General features: G+C 41.7%; 2 protein-coding genes across 3 annotated transcripts; one reads left to right on the forward strand and one right to left on the reverse strand.

Annotated features, from left to right (window-relative positions):
- Positions 1-99: 99 nt before the first annotated feature.
- Positions 100-1,901, forward strand: cunh22orf23 (chromosome unknown C22orf23 homolog). The gene is made up of 6 exons (XM_069665799.1): positions 100-193; positions 344-406; positions 785-958; positions 1,094-1,222; positions 1,366-1,466; positions 1,706-1,901. The coding sequence occupies exons 1-6, from the start codon at positions 100-102 to the stop codon at positions 1,811-1,813; spliced, it is 669 nt and encodes a 222-aa protein (XP_069521900.1). The 3' UTR covers positions 1,814-1,901.
- micall1a (MICAL-like 1a) lies at positions 697-18,385 on the reverse strand. 2 transcript variants are annotated; one of them, XM_069665797.1, is made up of 16 exons: positions 17,481-18,385; positions 13,959-14,007; positions 11,445-11,586; positions 11,039-11,139; positions 9,705-9,853; positions 8,431-9,032; positions 8,284-8,344; positions 7,657-8,087; positions 6,293-6,630; positions 6,079-6,213; positions 5,830-5,956; positions 5,286-5,376; positions 4,655-4,728; positions 3,939-4,053; positions 3,816-3,862; positions 697-3,644 (listed from the first exon to the last, which is right to left on the reverse strand). In XM_069665797.1, the coding sequence occupies exons 1-16, from the start codon at positions 17,621-17,623 to the stop codon at positions 3,508-3,510; spliced, it is 2,742 nt and encodes a 913-aa protein (XP_069521898.1). In that variant the 5' UTR covers positions 17,624-18,385; the 3' UTR covers positions 697-3,507. The 2 variants fall into 2 exon arrangements, with proteins under 2 accessions (XP_069521898.1, XP_069521897.1); XM_069665796.1 differs by having other exon boundaries at positions 6,293-6,672.
- Between the last annotated feature and the right edge of the window lie 92 nt (positions 18,386-18,477).

Below are 18,477 nucleotides of genomic sequence, written 5' to 3' on the forward strand. Positions count from 1 at the left end.
TACATTTAACTAAGCAGTAGCTTTTCATATAACCGAGAAAACATTGATTTTGATTTCGAGAGACTGAGGATTGTCTATTGTGTGTCTCTGTGGTTGCAGATGGAGGCCTCCTCGCAGACTAGAGTTGGCAGGGGATTCTGGAACAACCCAAGAGCCACCCAGTACAGCAAAGAGACCCAGGATATGCTAAGATGTGAGATAATGTGCTTGTTTTTGTCATATTAATGGGAAACACAATAAATGGGGTTGAGGATGTTTGTCTTTATAGATACCTTACAGTTGTGTGTTTGTTTATCACTGTGTAAGCTTTACAATGTTAATTATTCTCTTTCCTGGTGCTTAGTGATGATGCAGGAATCAAGGCTCAACAACCTGCAGCGAAAAAAGATCAACGAATGCCTCCAGAGTAAGTTTGAGACCTTTGGATAAGATGTTGGGGGATTAAGTATAGCGATCATTTGAGTGATTGTACTTCATTATACACTGACATAAAATATAGATATACAGTATGTATAGTTAAAATATTAACGTAATAAAACATTCACTAGATTGTTTTGCAATGTAGAATAATTTGAATCATTTCATCTTAAAGGTAGAATGATAATAGTGACCTTCTGGTGTTTCCTGCCCTTACATTATACTTTCAGTTGACCTCACCTATGCAGCGCACAAATAAAGTTACGTAATGGGCTTTAAAGGAACTTTGCAGGCACACTTCTCCCTCAACACACTACTATGAACATTTAACATTACTACAATTTCTATTTTTCTACTTTCTCCACAGATGGAGTTGCTCTACCACTGACTTCTGACCCCACATCTTCAGCTTCCCCTCCTCGGCCTAAAACCTGTAGATCTGTCCCAAAGTGCTTCCCTGGCAAGCCTCGGAGGCGCAGTGCTGAATCTTGTCGTTCTGGGAACAGCTACACAAGAGAAAAATTCCGTCCTGGTCCTACAAGTATGGTTTTGAAGCTTTATAAGCCCCTATTGCCATCAATTACAATGTAATTTGGGCAACCATTTGTGATATTTTCTTTATTTTGAGATACATTCAGCCTTCTTTTACCTTGTTTTTTTCACCATGTACCCCAAGGAGACTTAGAGAAAGAGAAAAGGAAGCTTCAGAATATTTTGGCTACAGGACAAGAAGAGCCCAAAGCTGAATTGCTCCAAAAAGTTCCTGCTTGTCAAAACCCAGAGGAAAGAGACCAGTATCAGGAAGGTAAGGTTGCCTTCAAAGTAACAAATTAGTTTCAAGTAAACGTGAACACTCCACATTTAAATAAAGATGTTTTGTTTTTTAGGCTAAAAATAGTCAGTGCACCTTGAAAAAATCAAATAATAATCTGTTTGTTTCTTTTGTAGTGCTGCATGAGATAGAGGAAAGAAAACAGTTTCTGGCTGATATGGTCTCTCTGGGCCAGGAGAAGCAGTACATCAACATCATCAACACTGAGATATCGCAGGTAAATACACATTGGTTTACATGTTGGCCAATTTGTTTAATTCAGTCCTGAGTTTTGAGGAGGTTTGTTTAAATTTTTTGAACATGATTGAATCACAATGTATGCTCAGTGTAATGTTCTGATGCTGTTGGCTTCAGTCTGTGTTCGGGCATTTAGGTTTAGATTCCTTACAAACGTAGAAATAAGGTGTCGGATTTTTTCTCTGTTATATGTATCCTGTGCTGTGACTTCAAAAACAGAGAATTCGAGAACTGGAGGTTTTGGACAAGGCACGCAGTCCCCAGAAGGATGCCATGACGTCTCAGAGGAAAGAAGAGGATGCAGAACAGATGATCAAAACTGCCTGACCATGCTGAAATTAGTTGGAAATAAGGTGCAAACAATAGAACTTCAGTGAGGTGGTAGTTAAACCAGCTGCAACATAACAACTGTATAAACGGTACATGTTTGACAGCACAGCAGTAAAAACAACTGTGATGTCAGGCAGTGAAAGCATTAAATTAACAGAACACGTTAACTTGTTGCATTAAGTTATTTTATTTCTCTGCCTTCCAGTGTCAGTATTTTTTGAAGTCGTGCTGTAGTTATAGGTTTGTTAAGCTGACATGAAATGTGGCGCTACAGAAGCCCTTGGTTTCAGCTGGACAAAAGGACAGGCAGGCACAGAGCAGAAACACATGACAGAATGCCATTTAAAATGGAGGACAAAAGGACAATGTAAATGATGTAACAGGAACAGAATGAGTACACATTTTGACATTTACATTAGCTTGAACAAATAATGCTCATCCACATATGCAATTAAATAAATGGCACTTGTTCAGACAATATTAACATGTTATTTTTCTATACACTTAAGGCAAAACATGGAAACGTACAGAAAGGCAGAGTAAAATAAATTAATGATTGCATATTCAGGTGTTCCCCAATGGTTAAAATGGTTATAAACTGGTGCTTTGCTACAGCTGTTAAAATACTGTATGTTTGACTTCTGTAATATTCATTATTGCATGTGTGACCTTTCATGTGGATAATTTAATACTTTCAATGCTCTCCTCCAGACCGTACATTTTCTAATCCATCAGAGTTTGAGTCTTCTGCGCTTAGGTATCAATCGTTGATCGCATGTTTTAAGGGTAGATGTTGCACTAGTACCACAGTCCCCAACCAGAAATGACATGAAACTATCTCAAGCCCTTTTTACACTGCGGTTCCACCACCGAAGCCCCGTGATCGTGGGTTTGACATTTTACATTGAACCAAGCATGCCGGCATAAAGCCACCCCAGTGTGTTTTTACATAGCGTTCCAGCGTTGCGGAAGCAAAACGTGATCGAGGTGTAAACAAACAGCACGTGCTTCACACATACGGCGCTGTTCCGCCCTGCCGGCTCTGCTGTTTACAGGGATAGAACAACTTCGCCCCACCATTCTGCCTCTGTGTGTTATACATAGAAGACGGAACGTAACAGAGGCGTAATAATCCTGCCATGAAATGGCAGTGTATAAGGGGCTTCAGATATCAAACTACTGACCTTTGGAATCAATGAGGAGACGGTTATTCAAGGAGTGCAAGTCAGGAGCACAGTAAAAACATATTAAAAGCTATCAGGCATCATCTTACATCCAACTGACTTCATCTCATGTGAAGTGATAAATCACTCCTTTGCTGAACTTTGATAAAAGGCCTACAGGACAGAGACGCTGTGATATGCAAGGATAGTAAAGCAACAAATCAGCGCATTAATTCACTTCGTACTCTGCTTACTTGAAAGGCCAGTGAACAAACATGTCTGCTCTTAAAGTATTCGTCTTGTCATACCGTCTGTTTAAAAACACACAATGGCGAATTAAATAGTCATTGAAGTGAGTCAGATGTGAGGGAGGAAGTGGACTCTGGGTTGCACTTCAAGTAATTAATGACACAGTTAATGAAGACACCATCTTCTTGACCTGATGTGTTTCTTTCCTCACATCCTTTTTTATTTTCCCTAATCTTGTTAAAAAAGTCTCATATCCTCTCAGAGGAGAACGTGTCCTTTCTATGGGGACTTTTCCTTGCGGGGGCTGTGGCTCTTGCCTGGTTCTCCTTTATGGCTCAGCCTCTTGAGCACCTTAATTGGTTTGAACTTTGCGCTTTTTTTCTTCTGCTGCTCAGGCTCTGGATCTTTATGGAAGTCTGATGAGGATGAAAATGATAAAGAAAATTATGTTAAGATTGACATTCTAAAATCAGCAAAATGAAGAAAGTGAGGAAGAGTGGGACGCATCATTTAAATATTATGCTTAAAGAAGCTTTTATCTAAAGAATCTTTAACCAGCTACAAATGGGGCTTAATCTGTATCCTACCTTTTTTCTTCAACATGGCTTCCATAAGTTTATCCTCCTCTTCTTCCCTGTTACAGAATGACTGTTAGTAGTTGCAAAATAATAATGATAAAAACACAGTTAACTCCCACTCCTTATAATAACCTCTGTCTGTCCTGGTCCATGTTGTTGACAATTTGGTTTCGCTGTTCAATGATAGTAACCAGCTCAGCCATTAGCTCTTGCTCCCGACTCTTGTCCTCCTCCGTCCAGTCTTTCTCTGAGGAAGGAAAGGGTGATGATAAATCATTTCATGTTGGTTTTCATTGTATTCATATCGGTTTGTATTCATTTGGTTGAATATCTGAGGCTACAGTAGAGCATCAGTAAGTATTTACATACATTTGCATCCTATTAATCCATTAAATATCCTGTCAGGGAATCACTGTAATGCAGGTCTGAGCAGTGTACATACAGCAAGTACTACTGGGGGAATTTAAGTGCATGTTCAAATACAGTTTGTTTTGTAAAAGATGAAAACCTATTGTGGTTCTTTAATATTTATAACTTGACTGTAGACGTACAGGTGTAGTGTGGATAGCATTATTTTGCCTTGTAAACTGGATTTAAGTTTTAAGTGTGGTATGCACAGCCCTTTTATGCAGAATTTGGTCGTTAAGTGTCTATTAAGTGTATATTAAAAAAAAAAAAAAAATCTAACTGGCATTCAGAAAATGATTCTAGCTATGGTTTGGTTTTGACCAAATTAATACCCTGACATAATACAATCACCTAAATAAAAACTATGTATATGCTATAAATATTAGGTCATATTGCTCTTGGTTTAAGTTTTTTATTTACATGAAAAAGGCCCAACTCACCTGGTTTGTTGAGAAGACACCTCAGCTCATACTCCACGTCTGCCTGTCTTTCTTCCAGGTTCTGCTGCTTCGCTCTGCAAAGAGCAACAATAAAATGACTGCATTACACACTAGTGACATCCAATATACTTTTGTACTTTTATGTCTTTTTATAAAAGTCTTGACCTAAAGAAAACATAATGAGCCCAAAAATAAAAAGGCTGTTAGAAAAAATAAAACTCCATAAATAACTATCCATGCTTCAAGCACAGGAACTGGGCTACACTGAATAAGCCGTCCATGAATAACCACAACTCAAATTAAGTCTACATGCAGGTTTTCTGAAAAAATGAGGCTCCACATATGTAATAATGTGTGTGTGAGTTTGCAAAGTATATGACTAGAGAAGAGCATATGACTGCAGACACATTTCTATAAACATTATGATACTGCTTTGATGTTAAAAATAACTACAAGTCAATATCAACGGTAACAGAAATTGCTACTACTTCAGGAATCTCCTTTCTCCTTAAAGGCATTAATTTACCAAGAGCTCAGAGCTCACAGAGGTGTGAAGGTGCAACTTCTGTTATTGAAAAAATTACTAATGGACACTAAACTCTTGGGGTTCCTGCTGCAATCGGACACTTACGTGTAGACCAGCTCAGCTTCTCGTCGTACTAAAAGATGTTTCTCGTGGATCAGAGTGAACCAGTCCACCAACAGGTGCTCCTCATCCTCATCTGAAAACAAAAAAAAGGGGAACAAAGAGATATATTTGTATGATTTTATTATTATGTACTTTTCTAGGGATTTCTGCCCTTGTTGTAGCCAACCGTTTTTTCCATTGTTTAACCTTTGTTGCTTTCTCTCCGCTGCTTTCATCTATCCCCCCCCCCCCTCCCCCCCCTCTGTAAACAAACTTTTTCAGTGTCTTAATATGATTACAGTTAGTCCTCCAGATTGTTTGATTAGAGGTGCATCCCTAGCAACGGTCTGTTCTTCATAGCAACGGTCTGTTATCAAGAATCAAGGTATTTAACACAGGCGTGTAATAATTTGGACTATAGTGAACCTAACTATTATGCACTGCATGTGGAGACGATTCATGTCTTTGCAATATTTTACAGGCATCTATTTATCTATCTAATTTAAGAAACTCCATTATAAATACTGATGTGACTGAGATGTGTTACCATTGGGGTTGTCTCTCAGCTTCTTCTCCAGCTCCACTCCCCTCTGCTCCAGCTCATCCAGCTGCTTCTCCAGCTGACCCATCTCCCCATGGATGTCCTCTACTGGGATGTACTGATCTGACTGCACCTGGACGGATGTTTGGATCATTTGAATATTTCTTCTATGTTTGACACAGAATTGGAAAAATCCATTCTATGTTTTTATTCTATGGTGAAGGATACCATACATGCTGTCTTTAGTGTTTGTACCTTGCGTTTGATAAGAGGGAAGCCATGGCCGGGGGCCGGGGGTCTGGCAGGTCGAGGGCCTCTTGGTGGTCTGGTTTTGGATTTAGCAGGGGAAGGAGAAGCTTTCCTGTTGAAAGGGTTCTCCTTACAGATCCGCTAAAATGAGAAGACAGCTGGTTAACAATGTGCAGAGTGTTTAAGTTCATAGTCCTTTATTTGTTGGTGGTCCCATTACCTTATTGTGTGATGGACTGGCTCCTGAGGCCAATGGGCTGGGGGTTGTGTGGGGTCGTGGAGGAGGAGCTCCTGACCCTTTGGTTGAACTGCGACTGGTCTGTGGGGTGGCTGGTGCTGAGCTGGCATTTGATGGCATGGGAGAAGTGCTTGGGGAGGGCAGAGGCAGACGTTCATTTGAGGAGGAAGAAGCGGCTGTAGAGTTGCATGGCGAAGAGATGGAAGGCTCTGAGACGCTTTTGGTGAAGGCATGTTGCTGGTCGCTGCTGGCAATGCCACTCAATGGAGGCTGGGACGAGCTGTAGTCTGAGCCAGAGGACAGACTCTCTGTGCTGAGAGCTGGAGAGGGGGAGCAAGAGGAGGGCTGAGAGTGAGAGAGAACTGAAGGGGAAAGATTTAGCAAAAAAAACAAAGGGCAAAGCGAGCAGAAAAGAAACAGGAAAAAGTAATTGGGAGTTAATTGAGAAGGGATGAGAAAATAAACGATCAACATGTATAAAAACACATCACACTGTCATTCTGCTTTTGTTTTACAACTTCCATGTCCAATTCAACTGTGGTCAAGTCATTTAAATTTGAGGGAGTCTGTTTGTTGGAGCCCTTTACATAAACTGTACATCAATGCTGGAACCTTTTTTACTTCATGTGCAAAAGAGAAAGTAAGGGGTGTGAAGCAGATACTAGGTGTGACATTTGCAGTTGTGTTATTGTCAACACTAGGACCTGTCAGAGAGAAAGAGGAAGCAGCACTTTCAGTGATAAAGACTACTGTTGAGACTAAAACCAGAGACTGCCAAAATAATATATCAAAAGATGTCTGGTGCATTGTTGTAAACAGGAACACAATGATTAACTCAGTAGATATGAATGGTCTGGTGGACCACAGGACTGCTAGTGCAGCGGAGGACAGAGGGTTGTAGAAACACCCTGAGCCCAAAAGATCAAAAGGTGTAGCTGACTAATTGCAGAGCTGTCAAAATCCGAAACTCCATCAGCATTACATCAGAGAGAAAACCACAAGAGACACACAGTCTCAAAACCACAAAGGCCACAATACATTTTGCAAAGCAATAGAGTTAATTGAGAAAACTTTTACAGATCAGATCAAACCAACATATTTCTACTCAAACTCAAGCAAATGCATGCAGGTTCACTGTTGAAGTTTATTTTCCTGTTGCATGATTAAATATTTGACTGCATCATGTTTACATATGGTGTAGCTTTGATAAAAGCATAGGGAAAAAATTAGGCTTAAAATTAAATTTTCTGGACTGGCATCTGTATAAAACAAACTGCTTGGTAGATACCCTATACTGCAATGAGGGAACAGTTTGATGGTGCAAAATGTGATTCTATCAAACTGACCTTGGTTTCCTGCAGGAGGCCGGGGAGCTCGAGGTGCCGGCCGTTTCTTGCTCTTGGAGCTCCCGGGGCTGGCAGAGCGGGATGAGCTTCCTCCACTAGGGGGGGTTTCTGTACCTCCGGTGTCAGCTGCATGAGTGATGCTGTACCATGGGTGACTAGCCACAACTGTGGCTGGTATTGCGTCTCCTTCAGCCCCCTCTTCCTCCTCAACCTCGTTATTTTCATCATCATCATCATCATCAAATGGGTTGGAGGGCAGAGGGGGTGTGCTTGGTCTCGAGCCCTCTCCTTTAAGAGAGGAAATAGAGCCTGTGTTGGGAGGTGTTGCCAGTCCGGCAGGGGGAGGGGCAGGGGCTTTCTTCTTCTTGGGTTCTGATTGGACCAGGGCGAGCCAAGGTGGGTCTTTGGGTTTATGGGTGCCACTGGACAGGCTGGACAGTGAGATACACAGACAGGGATGAAGGAGTCACAAGAGGGGAAGACAACAAAATGCAGCCAAACGGGGGCATGAAGGTGTAAACAACTACAGAACATGCTGTAAACATAAAAAAGACTGACAATATGATTAAGGTTGATGAAATGGTGGTAATGGATGGAAAAAGAGGCACTTAAAAGAAACTCAGCTACCTTCCAGGAGACCGTGATCTCTCTCGAGGTTTTGGAGGAGTTGGGGGCTTCTGGTTTTCACCTGTTAATTTAATTGAAATGTGAGGATGATTATCAACAGATCCTTTTTACATCTATTATCATTAATATTCTGGAGTGAGCACGCACCGACTGTAAGGCCGTCTCCTGTTCGGGGCAGCCGCACCCGAGGGGCAGGACGAGGAGGAGGGGCGGGTTCAGAAACCCTGCGGGGTGCCGGTACCGGCCGACTGGCAGCTTCATCATGACTAACGGGTGTAGAAGGCAGGTCCCCATTAGTTGTTAATTTGGCTAGAGTTTCAGTATTTTCCTCTTTTTCCTCCTCTTCCTCTTCTTCATCACTCTCATCAAAAGGGTTGGGAGGAGAAGAAGACCGTTGCATCTTCTCTGTCTCTCCAACACCCTCCACCTCTTTTGCTTTTTCCAAAGCAGCTTCTTTATCTGTTGTGGCACCAGCAGCTGTGACTGTGACAGTGTCATTCGGAGGCATGTCAGCATTGCTTGCTCCCCTTACCGGAGAAGCCTGGTTACGCTCAGAAGGCGAGGCGTGAGGAACTGTGCTGCGACCAACTCTGGCAGACTGAACCACCACTGGTCTATTGGTAAGATCAGGCCGGCCATTCTGATTGGCTAAAGCACTCCTTGCAAGATGGTGTGTACAAACCAACACCCCAGAGTCAGTTCCTAATTTGTAGGATCCGGGAAGCAAAGTGCTGTGACACTCTGTGCACCTGAGACAACAATGACACAGAAGGACATTAAGTTCCAGCAATCACAGATTGTGAAGATATAAAAAGGCACAAAAGATTACAAATCTGTTAAAGTAGTACGCAGTGTAATATATTGTATTTATTTATTTTTACAAATCTTTAAAATTATATTATATATAATTATATATATATATATATATAATTATAATCCTTTGGATAAGATTTTTTTTATAAATATCTAGAGTTTTATGGCAAAAGATGCATTTATACTAATTACTTCTGTAAATTGCTTGCCCACTATAAGCTATCAAAGTTGCTTACCTACGTATAAGAAATTAACAGGATATGATGCCTGCATGTGCTGATAATGCACACTGAAAAAGCTGCTAAGTCACATCAAAAGGATAAGCTTGTGAAACATGGGTAGTTCTGGTAACGGCAGAAAGGAAAAAAGGACTCTTTCAACTTAAGAATAGGTTAAGTAGATTAAATAGTCCCTTTTAGGTAAAGCGTAGTAAATCACAGTTGCCGTTACCCAAAGTTATCATGGGAGTAGCCAAATCATCTAGGACTAAAATCTAAAGAATTATAACTTTATAAAACTCAAACAAGAGAACCATGTTAGGGCTCCATAGCACCATCAACTGGAAATGTCTGTATAACGCCCAGGTAGACTGTAGCTGTAGTTTTCACCTGAAGCAGTTGCGATGGTAGAGCTTGCCGTCCACCAGAAACCTCTGCACCAGGTGGACGTGTTTCTGGCAGGCGGCGCAGGTGCTGCTGAGCGTGCTGCTCTTGACTCCTGAAACCACTCCTACTACTGCGTGCGTGGACTCGCTTGGCTAGTGCAAGTGACCGGGTTGTTGTTCGCAGGTAGAGGACAGGGAGGAGACATCAGGGAAAGGGGGGAGGATGGAGAGTAATGGGGAAGGGGCAGATCAAACATGGAGTCAGGATTTCAAGATGTGTATTATTCATTCTGTTTAGCTTACTACATCTACTTCGCTAATTTAACATCTACAGCTGATTGGTTCACACAGTTTATTACTGCATTTCAGTTTCAGTTTTAGACACCATTTTATTCATACAAAATGTATGTCATATTAAAAAATATTAGTAAAAAATCCAAATAGCTTGTGTTAGTGGCTCCGGGAATCACACATTTCGGATATGATTGATACTTAGGATTGATAAATTGCTTTTAGACTCTTTTTGTTAGATAGAAAAGGGCATATTCCAACACCTGGCACACAGTGTTAGATAGCACTACTGTTAGTATTTTATGTACAAGAGACGGTTAAAAAAGACTGACCTAACTGTTTTGCTTTTACCTCCTAACCCATCCCCACCCCACCCCCATCCTACTGCTTAGGCTCAGGACCAGAGAGTGGAGGGGGGATCAGATGTGAGGAGGAAGAAGAGCAGGAAGAGGAGGGAGTGGAATGGATTTCCATCTGAAGAGGGGGGTTGGGGGGTAGACATTGAGGACGCTAGTACAGGGGAGTATGGGAATGGAGGAAAGAAGTTGAGGGCATGCAAAGAAAAGAGAGACAGGATACAGAGGCTATCTTTATAGAATTACTCTACCTCCGTTTGCTTCTATTTCCCCCTGCTGTGCAATACAAAGCCCATACAAGGAAGTGGTAATTATGAAATACTTGGATATTGTGTATTGTTGTACTGCAATGGCAGGATGGGATTTGTATTGTACAGATGTGATGACTTAATACCCCCACAGAGCACATGCAGAATTATACTTAGATAATCCAAGGCTTAACATACACACTGATATACTACCAGAAAAATATGCAAGCCTTCAGAGAGCTCATCCAGGCCTCATTAGGACACCATAAAAAGGACAGTTCTTATTGTATACAGCTAATCAACATGCAGTATCATGTAAATATGATGTAGTCAAGTGATGCAGTTTTCATGTGCGACCTAGAGTATAGAAGAAATTAATCATCAACACATGCACATTCCTGTTTTTAACTGCAATTTCTCCTGGTGCCAAGTGCTGTTCTTACCTCAGACTCAACCACTTTGTCTTCCAGGGGGGTCGGAGGCCTTTTCTGGGCTGGCTCAATATGACCAACAGAACTCAGCCTTTTCATGCACGGCGGGTTTGCTGTGTAAAAGGAAGTAATCAGTTAATAATATAAACTAAACTAATATGTAATTTGTTGCAAAACAAACAAGTTATAGTTAAGTGTTTTTCCATTTCCAGTTGTGCAATTTTTTTGTCTCTGAAATTATGATTGGATAAGAAATACGCTAAATGTAGATTTCTCATCAGTCTAAATCATCAAATGAATATATCTGTAAAACACAGTATCTGGTAAGATAAGCTGTAAGCGGCATTATTATCAAGACATAAAAAGTATTTTGTTACCACTGCTTTAAGTTCAGTTGAACTGAATTCATAGCACCCACCTTGAGACTTGTTGTTGAAGAAGTTGTAGTACTGGGAGACGTATGTGATGATGCTGAGCCGGTCAGGAACTTTCATGGACACCATGTCTTCTGGGTCCAACAGGGCTGGAATCCCCAGCTGTGTCTCGGCCACTTCAAACGCCTATGATGGGGCAAAGAGAGAAAAAATCTCTCATTGATAACTCTTGAATTTTTCAACCTTTTGTAGCATGTTGTAGTGATTTTCCTCAGGGGGGTTGGACTGTTTTTTATAGTATAAAATAACCGCAAAGGAAACAGTAGACAGTGTGGTAAATGGGAAAATGTGTATGAATAGAGAGACAGGGGTGAGTGCAAGTATGTTTTGTTCCATTTGTGAGGTTGAGTAACTGCATTCTGTGAAAATGTTTTACTCAAACTAAACCCTCAATCTGGTTATTCATTACATTACTTTCTAGGTAAACCTGCAGAAACTGAGAACACAAAAATGTCCAACAGAGAGAAATGCTTGCCATGGCCTACAGACAGCACACATGTGGTGCCCTGAATAATCTCTGCTGCCAAAACATCAGTCATTTGATCATAATGAAATGTTTTGTCCTTTAAGGACTGCTGAAAAATTCCACTGCAGAAATGAAAGAGCAGTTTACGTAACAACACGGAAACAATCGCTGGCCTTCACAGAACACTGAAATAATCCAGCCAAGGTGGAATTTAAACCTGAACTAATTAAATGCATTGCAGAAATAACCCCTGGTTTACAGCAAAAAATGTTCAGTCTTTTAGTTCAAACTACGTCTTTTCCAGCAGACCCGCAGAACGAATGCTCTATAAACTAATAACGTATTACTGATTCACTACAAAGACTTGTAATTGAAATATAACACAGATACTGATGAACAGTCCCGATTAAACATTTTTTATACACAAACATATATTTTGCTCTTTGCAGTTAGTCCAATCACGTTTCTCTTTTGAGTCAAACTCCTTTATCCAAACAGCCTGTTAAACTAGTGTTTGACAGCAGAATGGATTAACGCATGTCAGAGTTACCTGCCCTCTGACCCTCCCCTGACCTCAGCTAATTTCAGGTCTGACCCTTTGATAAACAGATATTTCTACTGATAATGAGAATTTCACCACCTGAAAGGCTGTGTTCTTTATACATATTCAAAATATATAGGATATTCCCTGGTAGTGCTGAGGGACCACATCTTATCTACTTTAAAACTACAGTTGCCCCTAAAATGAACCCATTTAAGGAACTCACATCTGCTGTATGTGCATATAAAATGCTCTGCTTCAAATAATAAATTGTGTCTGATATGTTTTTTTCTGCAAAATACGTTTAATTACCTTGTAAAAGTTCTCCCAAGACATCTCCTCCTTCTCCCACATTAAAAAATCCTGAATCTGCAGAGTCCCCACCCACTATGCAAATTTCCAACCACTCCCTCCGCCTCGAAAAAAAAAAAACAAGTCTCTGCCATCCTTTAGTGAACTGAAATGTAGCTCGCTTGAAATGTAGTCATTAGTATTAGTAACTTTAATGTGAGTTTGCAAAAATAACGATGACGGTTACAGCTGGCTTGCGCATCGCCGAAGTGGTTGCCATAGGTTACACATAATGATATGGATAGCGTACCCCGTCCATTAACGTTGTTTGTGCCGTCTCAAACCCTGCCAATCTGAAAACGTATTGTGCAGCCTGTCCTTGGTACACTGCAGATTAAAAGCAGAGGGCCCAGCCATGGTGATGACTGTTTATGTTGTATGACGGGGTCTTAACAGTTAAACCTGACTAAGGCCTTACATTGAATTAGTGTCTTCATCTTTGAAAACCAAAATGAACTCGACTGCTGTGAAAGCCGAAACACTGACTTTTCTTCTAGTGCTACCAACGACTGCCTCACTTTCCCTGAAGCTGTTGGATAAAAAATGCAAACAGCAGTGAAGAGATGTCAAAGCTTAGCTCAGACTGAAATTGTGGAGACTCCCAGTTCATCCTTCAGCATTCTGTTGGCTTTATGACTTGTTGAAAAATCCAAAAGGGGTAAATAAGATTTAAAAAAAGAGTTCTTGGCTGGTTCCAATCCACTGACTTATGATAAGCTGCAAATTCAGCACTTTTGAACTTCAAATCCTTTTTACATGGCCTCTCCACAGGCTTATGTCAAGAGTTTTTTTTCCATTACCCAGAATGCTCTGGCTCCCTCTCCCTCCCTCTCACACTCTCACTCCCTCTTTCCCCTCGCCAGTCTCCATCAGAACTTCTCTCCACACAGACAGTCAAATATACTCAAGTCCTGCCCACCATGACAACATGAAGTCCTTAGGTTCCACAATTTTATGGCTGAACGGAGCAAATAAAAAGGTAACAAATGCTAGAACTGAAGCTTAGCCATAGGTATAAATCTGTTCATGAGCTGATTTAACACTCCCAAAAAGAGCAAATTGTCAAAAAAATAAAAGAATCATTCAAATAAAGCTCAAAAGGGTTTAAAGGTCACAAAAGCAGCTGTAAAATTGACTCACCAGTTGGTTATTCTCGTAGACATTCTCCTTAGAGAGCGAGCAGAAGTCTCTGGAAGGACAAGACGGTAAAGAAATGTGAAAAATCAAAACATTTGAAATAAGGCTGTCCAAACATTTAGTGTACAGAAAGAAACACTAAATAGACAACCATAAAGGAGTTACTGTCAACGCCATGCTGACACATGGTGCAACTGTATTTAGCCTGCTGACCCATTTCCACTTATGTTATGAACCATCAAAAAGCTATTATTGGCTTGACAGCATAAGAGGCAGGAGTGGTGAGCAGCAAGGCGGCCACCCTAACGCCTGGAACACACCGGACGCTGAAGCGCCGCGAATAGCCGCGGAGCGGAGCCCGTTTCCTTTCAGCGCCCATGTTAACCGATTGTGTCCTTCACACCAGACGCGCCGCGGCGCGCACCTCCGCGGCCGGCTCGCGCCCTGCAGCGATCGTTTCGGCGTCTGGTCTATTTTTTCCGCGAGCCGCGAGCGATTGCGTCGATCCTGGCAGGAAGTCAAACATGAAACAACGAGAGAATCCGGTCAATTTTCACAATTAAAACTATTTTCAAAATAAAACACCGCGATTGACAAATGCGATGTTATATTTGTGTGCTTTTATATATTTGTCAGTATCTAAACAGAGCGCGAGAGAGATGAAGATACACACAGACACACAGACATAGACACAGACACACAGACACACGCACAGACACACACACACAAGAAAAAAAACAGCTCCAAATGTGAGTAAACGACAGCTGAGGAGCAGAGGCGCTTCTGGTGTGAACGAAAGTGCTCCGGCTCGGGCGCGATTTTCGTTGCGCGGCGCGTCGCAGCGCTTCGGCATCCGGTGTGTTCCCGGCGTGAGTGTGCCAAACCACCCACAAACGATGTCTGGTGTGAAAAAAAAAAGCTAGGACAAAAGAAAATAAGCTTCTGCATCAAACAGGAGCGATGGGCTGATAATTACTAGGCTCTGCTTTGAAAGGCCCGGAGCAAGGAACTACAGCCAGGCCTCTCACCAGTAAACATCCTGCAGTAAAACTGGAAAATGTCTGAGGTGTTCTGGAAGGAAAGAGTGGTTGTATGGTTAAGCTCATAAGTGGACACAAGTGTGTAGTAGAAGGACAACAGTGTGGTAGAAAATGTACCATGACCCCAGTGAGAGCTTGTGGAAACCATGTGGAAGTCTCAAGAAGGCAAAACCTTGTGAATGAGCGCCGTGTTGGAGCAACACAAAGTGACCTCTGTTCTCTCTAATCTGGTTCCCATGGTCACAAACACACCGAGCAGCAGCTATAATGTTAAGATCATGTCACAACAAGCCTGCTCTGACAGATGTACCCACACAGCCAGATGGAACAGCAACTACTTAAAATGTTTCTCAACATGTTGTAAGTTCAAAGTATTGATACTGACAGAACCGACACTGACACGGATGATGAGCTGCTGAGGAACGGTGTGCAAGTGTGTGTGTGTGTGTGTGTGTGTGTGTGTGTGTGTGTGTCTGTGTATGTGTGTGTGTGTGTGTGTGTGTGTATGTGTCCTGGTTGTCAAGCATTTGAAATGATCAACAAACGATCAAAACCTGGGTGAGCTGGTATAGCAGCTAAATCTGGTTCAGTCAGAAGGGAAAGGTTTGTGCAAGGCAGGATTGGGATTTGGTTATGTCATGATAATTAGAAATGCAGCTTGAATTGTGTAACAATCTGTAGTTTTAATAGAGGAGCAGGTGCACAAAAACAGGTGCATTGGTAAGACAACACAGAAAGGACATAGAAAAACTAAAATAAAGTCAATGATATGAGTGTTTGCACTGCTATGTTGCATGGTAACTTGCTATATAGCATTGGACAGTGTAACTTTGACTGCAGTGTCCAATGCACTTAGCTCAACTAGGCCATAGATGATGTCTTGAAGCAATATCCAATGAAGTCTCGGCTGAAATTCAGATCAGACAACTTGCTGTACCAACGTCTCCCCCCCTGCACCAGTGTGTTGTATTCTGATGAGAATACATTGGCCGCTGTGTGCAGGCCAGGGCAGCGCAACAATGACCAAACATAACAGCTAAATTCAGTTTGACAGGCGGAGGTCTCAGCTGCAGATTAGCCTGACGGACTGTCTGTCTGGATCAGAGCGAGTTCTGCTGGGCCACTTCAGCCCCACAGAGCGCTGATGAGGACTGCATGCTGGGACACAAATTGAAGAGACAGGGCTCAAAAAGCTGGGTGTTGATGATTTGTCTGGTGACTTACTTTTAGCTAAAATGCTGTGCTGTGTGTGCAGACATATTCCAGTTCACTGGCTTCTCCTTCAGTCACAGGTCCAGTAAGTTTTTGCTATGCTACCTTCAAAAGCACTGTCCAATTTGCTCACAGTTTGGACCACCTGAGAGGTTAGCAGCATGTGCAAGACGCTTATGGTCTACAATCATTCCATCACAGCACAGCCTTTCCCCCAGGACAAAGGAGGGATATAACATTTCATTGACTGGATGATTTTACACAGTCCATCCTCAACAAGGGTGTTTGACATGTTTCAAACAGAATCAAACAACTGATCTTGATGCTGTCAACAGTGTGCACTATCTACTGAGCTACACAGAGCCACATTGTACCTCACAGGGCAGCTTTCCCTCAGATATGCATGTCCAATACAAGTCACGAAGGTCAGACTTTCACTGTCTGTTACTGTGATCGATAAACAAATCCAATGATTCACCTATCTTCATACCAACTGTAAGTTAAAAAGTGAGTGACAGAGATTCCATTTTGGTCTCTATGTAGCAACAATTGCATTCCATCACCTCCCCATCCCTATCATTTCTGTAGTCATTTTAGTCACACTGATACTGCAGTGGGGTTTTTGTGGCTTCTCTACTGTCTGTGTAGGTGTAAAATCCAGAGGAGGGGTGTGTTGTTACAGACAGGGCATGGCTTGTCCGCCTGAGTTAATTACAGAACAGTGGCTTCTCGCAGTAGAATGTACATTCAAATATTTGTAAGGGTGTTTTGGCTATGATTATAAAATTATGGAGTGTTGACAAATGTAACATAACGGACATGTGTTTGGCAAAAGTTATTTAACAACTGTTAATATCATAACCAAACATGGTCATTCACAGTTTGAATTGGACATCTTGCTACTTAAAATGTATTCAAAAGAGAAAAACTGAAATATTTGTTGAAAGGAGCCTTACATAGTACTTGAAAAAGAAAAAAAAACTAATCACAGAATAATCTAGGGCTTAGATGAATGCAGCTACTGTGTCTGTATGCCTTCCTATTTTGAAGGAATTATCATCTTATTACAGTACTTGAAAACATGTTCAAATACAACATCAAAGCAGTCACCCCCCAAAAAGCTAAACTGAAGAATGGCTATTTAAGCCAGCTCCGTTGTCCTGTTTAAGCATGTTTACTGTTGTAACCTACGTGATCGTTATAACATAACTACTGTAATATGTATTCTCACGTAATTGCCTTTGTTAGTATGTAACATCTATTGGGTACTTACATCAGTTCTGGTCTGTAACGATGTATTATAGCACAAAATGCTAAACCGTCCCGAAAGGACGATGACATGTCCTTTATTTCCACATCGTTGTAATGTTCACATTGTATCCGACACCACTCCTGGAGAGCCTTCAGAGATCCCATGACACTATTATCTCAGAAATCCAATAATCTTGTGAAATAAAAACAGTTTTTCTTTGTCCTCGGTGTAACAGAAGACAAAACAAAGTCTTCTCTTCAGTCATATACGAGTCATCAGCAGCGTTTCAGCCAGACAACACCCGATGAAGCGATACGACACATTCATTAACATCCAGTGAGTCACGTTAAAACCTAGCATGGCTTGCAAATGGGCTAGATGTTAGCTAACTTTTACAACAACAAAATGCATTATCCCCTCATGCTATCTACCGTACAGTATTATTCAGCCAGCGATGGATACATCTAACTGGAGCTTTGACTGGAACCACTGGGTTGAAACACCACTGATATCCAGAGTTAATAACGGAGCGTGTCAACAAAGTTCTTCACCTAGCCAATTTAGCTAATAGCAGCGGTACGCTAGCCTGCTGCTGGCTTATGTCTGCAGTTTGAAGGTTTGCTTCTTTTGGTAAGCGATGGCACTGGGATTAATGTCCTTGCCAGTTTTGGACGATGATGCAGTTTCAGTCGAAGCAGAGGTGACAGTTTCCTCCTTGACATGAACCACGGGTTTCGTTAGTTGGTGCAGAGACTGCAACCGCTGTTAAAACGCTGCATGAAAAGTCGGTCACACCGCAAGCGACTCGCAACGCCCTCCTAGCGACAAGAAATTAAAGCGCACTGTCAAAAATACACCCCGGACACTTAATTTTAGTCAAAGCAGCCCGGCGCCGGTGCCAAGCCATCCTCATTGCATTGATACAAGCGTTGGCAATCAGCCTGCCACTATTCTGAATGTCACGTTGTTGTTTCTCTTCATGCCCAATCGAGGGAGCTACAGCGCCTTTTCCAGTGTC

The sequence above is a fragment of the Semicossyphus pulcher genome, unplaced genomic scaffold (assembly GCF_022749685.1).
Source record: "Semicossyphus pulcher isolate SPU_LCO1_2020_fin unplaced genomic scaffold, fSemPul1.0.p SCAF_17, whole genome shotgun sequence".
Classification (NCBI taxonomy): Eukaryota; Metazoa; Chordata; class Actinopteri; order Labriformes; family Labridae; genus Semicossyphus; species Semicossyphus pulcher.

What these genes read in the sequence shown, in the direction of transcription:
- cunh22orf23 (XM_069665799.1), top strand. Translation starts at nt 100, where the DNA reads ATGGAGGCCTCCTCGCAGACTAGAGTTGGCAGGGGATTCTGGAACAAC. An exon ending in GACCCAGGATATGCTAAGAT is followed by an intron (nt 194 to 343) that starts GTGAGATAATGT and finishes CCTGGTGCTTAG; the next exon opens with TGATGATGCAGGAATCAAGG. An exon ending in TCAACACTGAGATATCGCAG is followed by an intron (nt 1,467 to 1,705) that starts GTAAATACACAT and finishes CTTCAAAAACAG; the next exon opens with AGAATTCGAGAACTGGAGGT.
- micall1a (XM_069665796.1), bottom strand. Translation starts at nt 17,623, where the DNA reads ATGGGATCTCTGAAGGCTCTCCAGGAGTGGTGTCGGATACAATGTGAA. An exon ending in CTTCAACAACAAGTCTCAAG is followed by an intron (nt 11,140 to 11,444) that starts GTGGGTGCTATG and finishes CCTTTTACACAG; the next exon opens with CAAACCCGCCGTGCATGAAA. An exon ending in GCTGAGAGACAACCCCAATG is followed by an intron (nt 5,377 to 5,829) that starts GTAACACATCTC and finishes TTTTGTTTTCAG; the next exon opens with ATGAGGATGAGGAGCACCTG.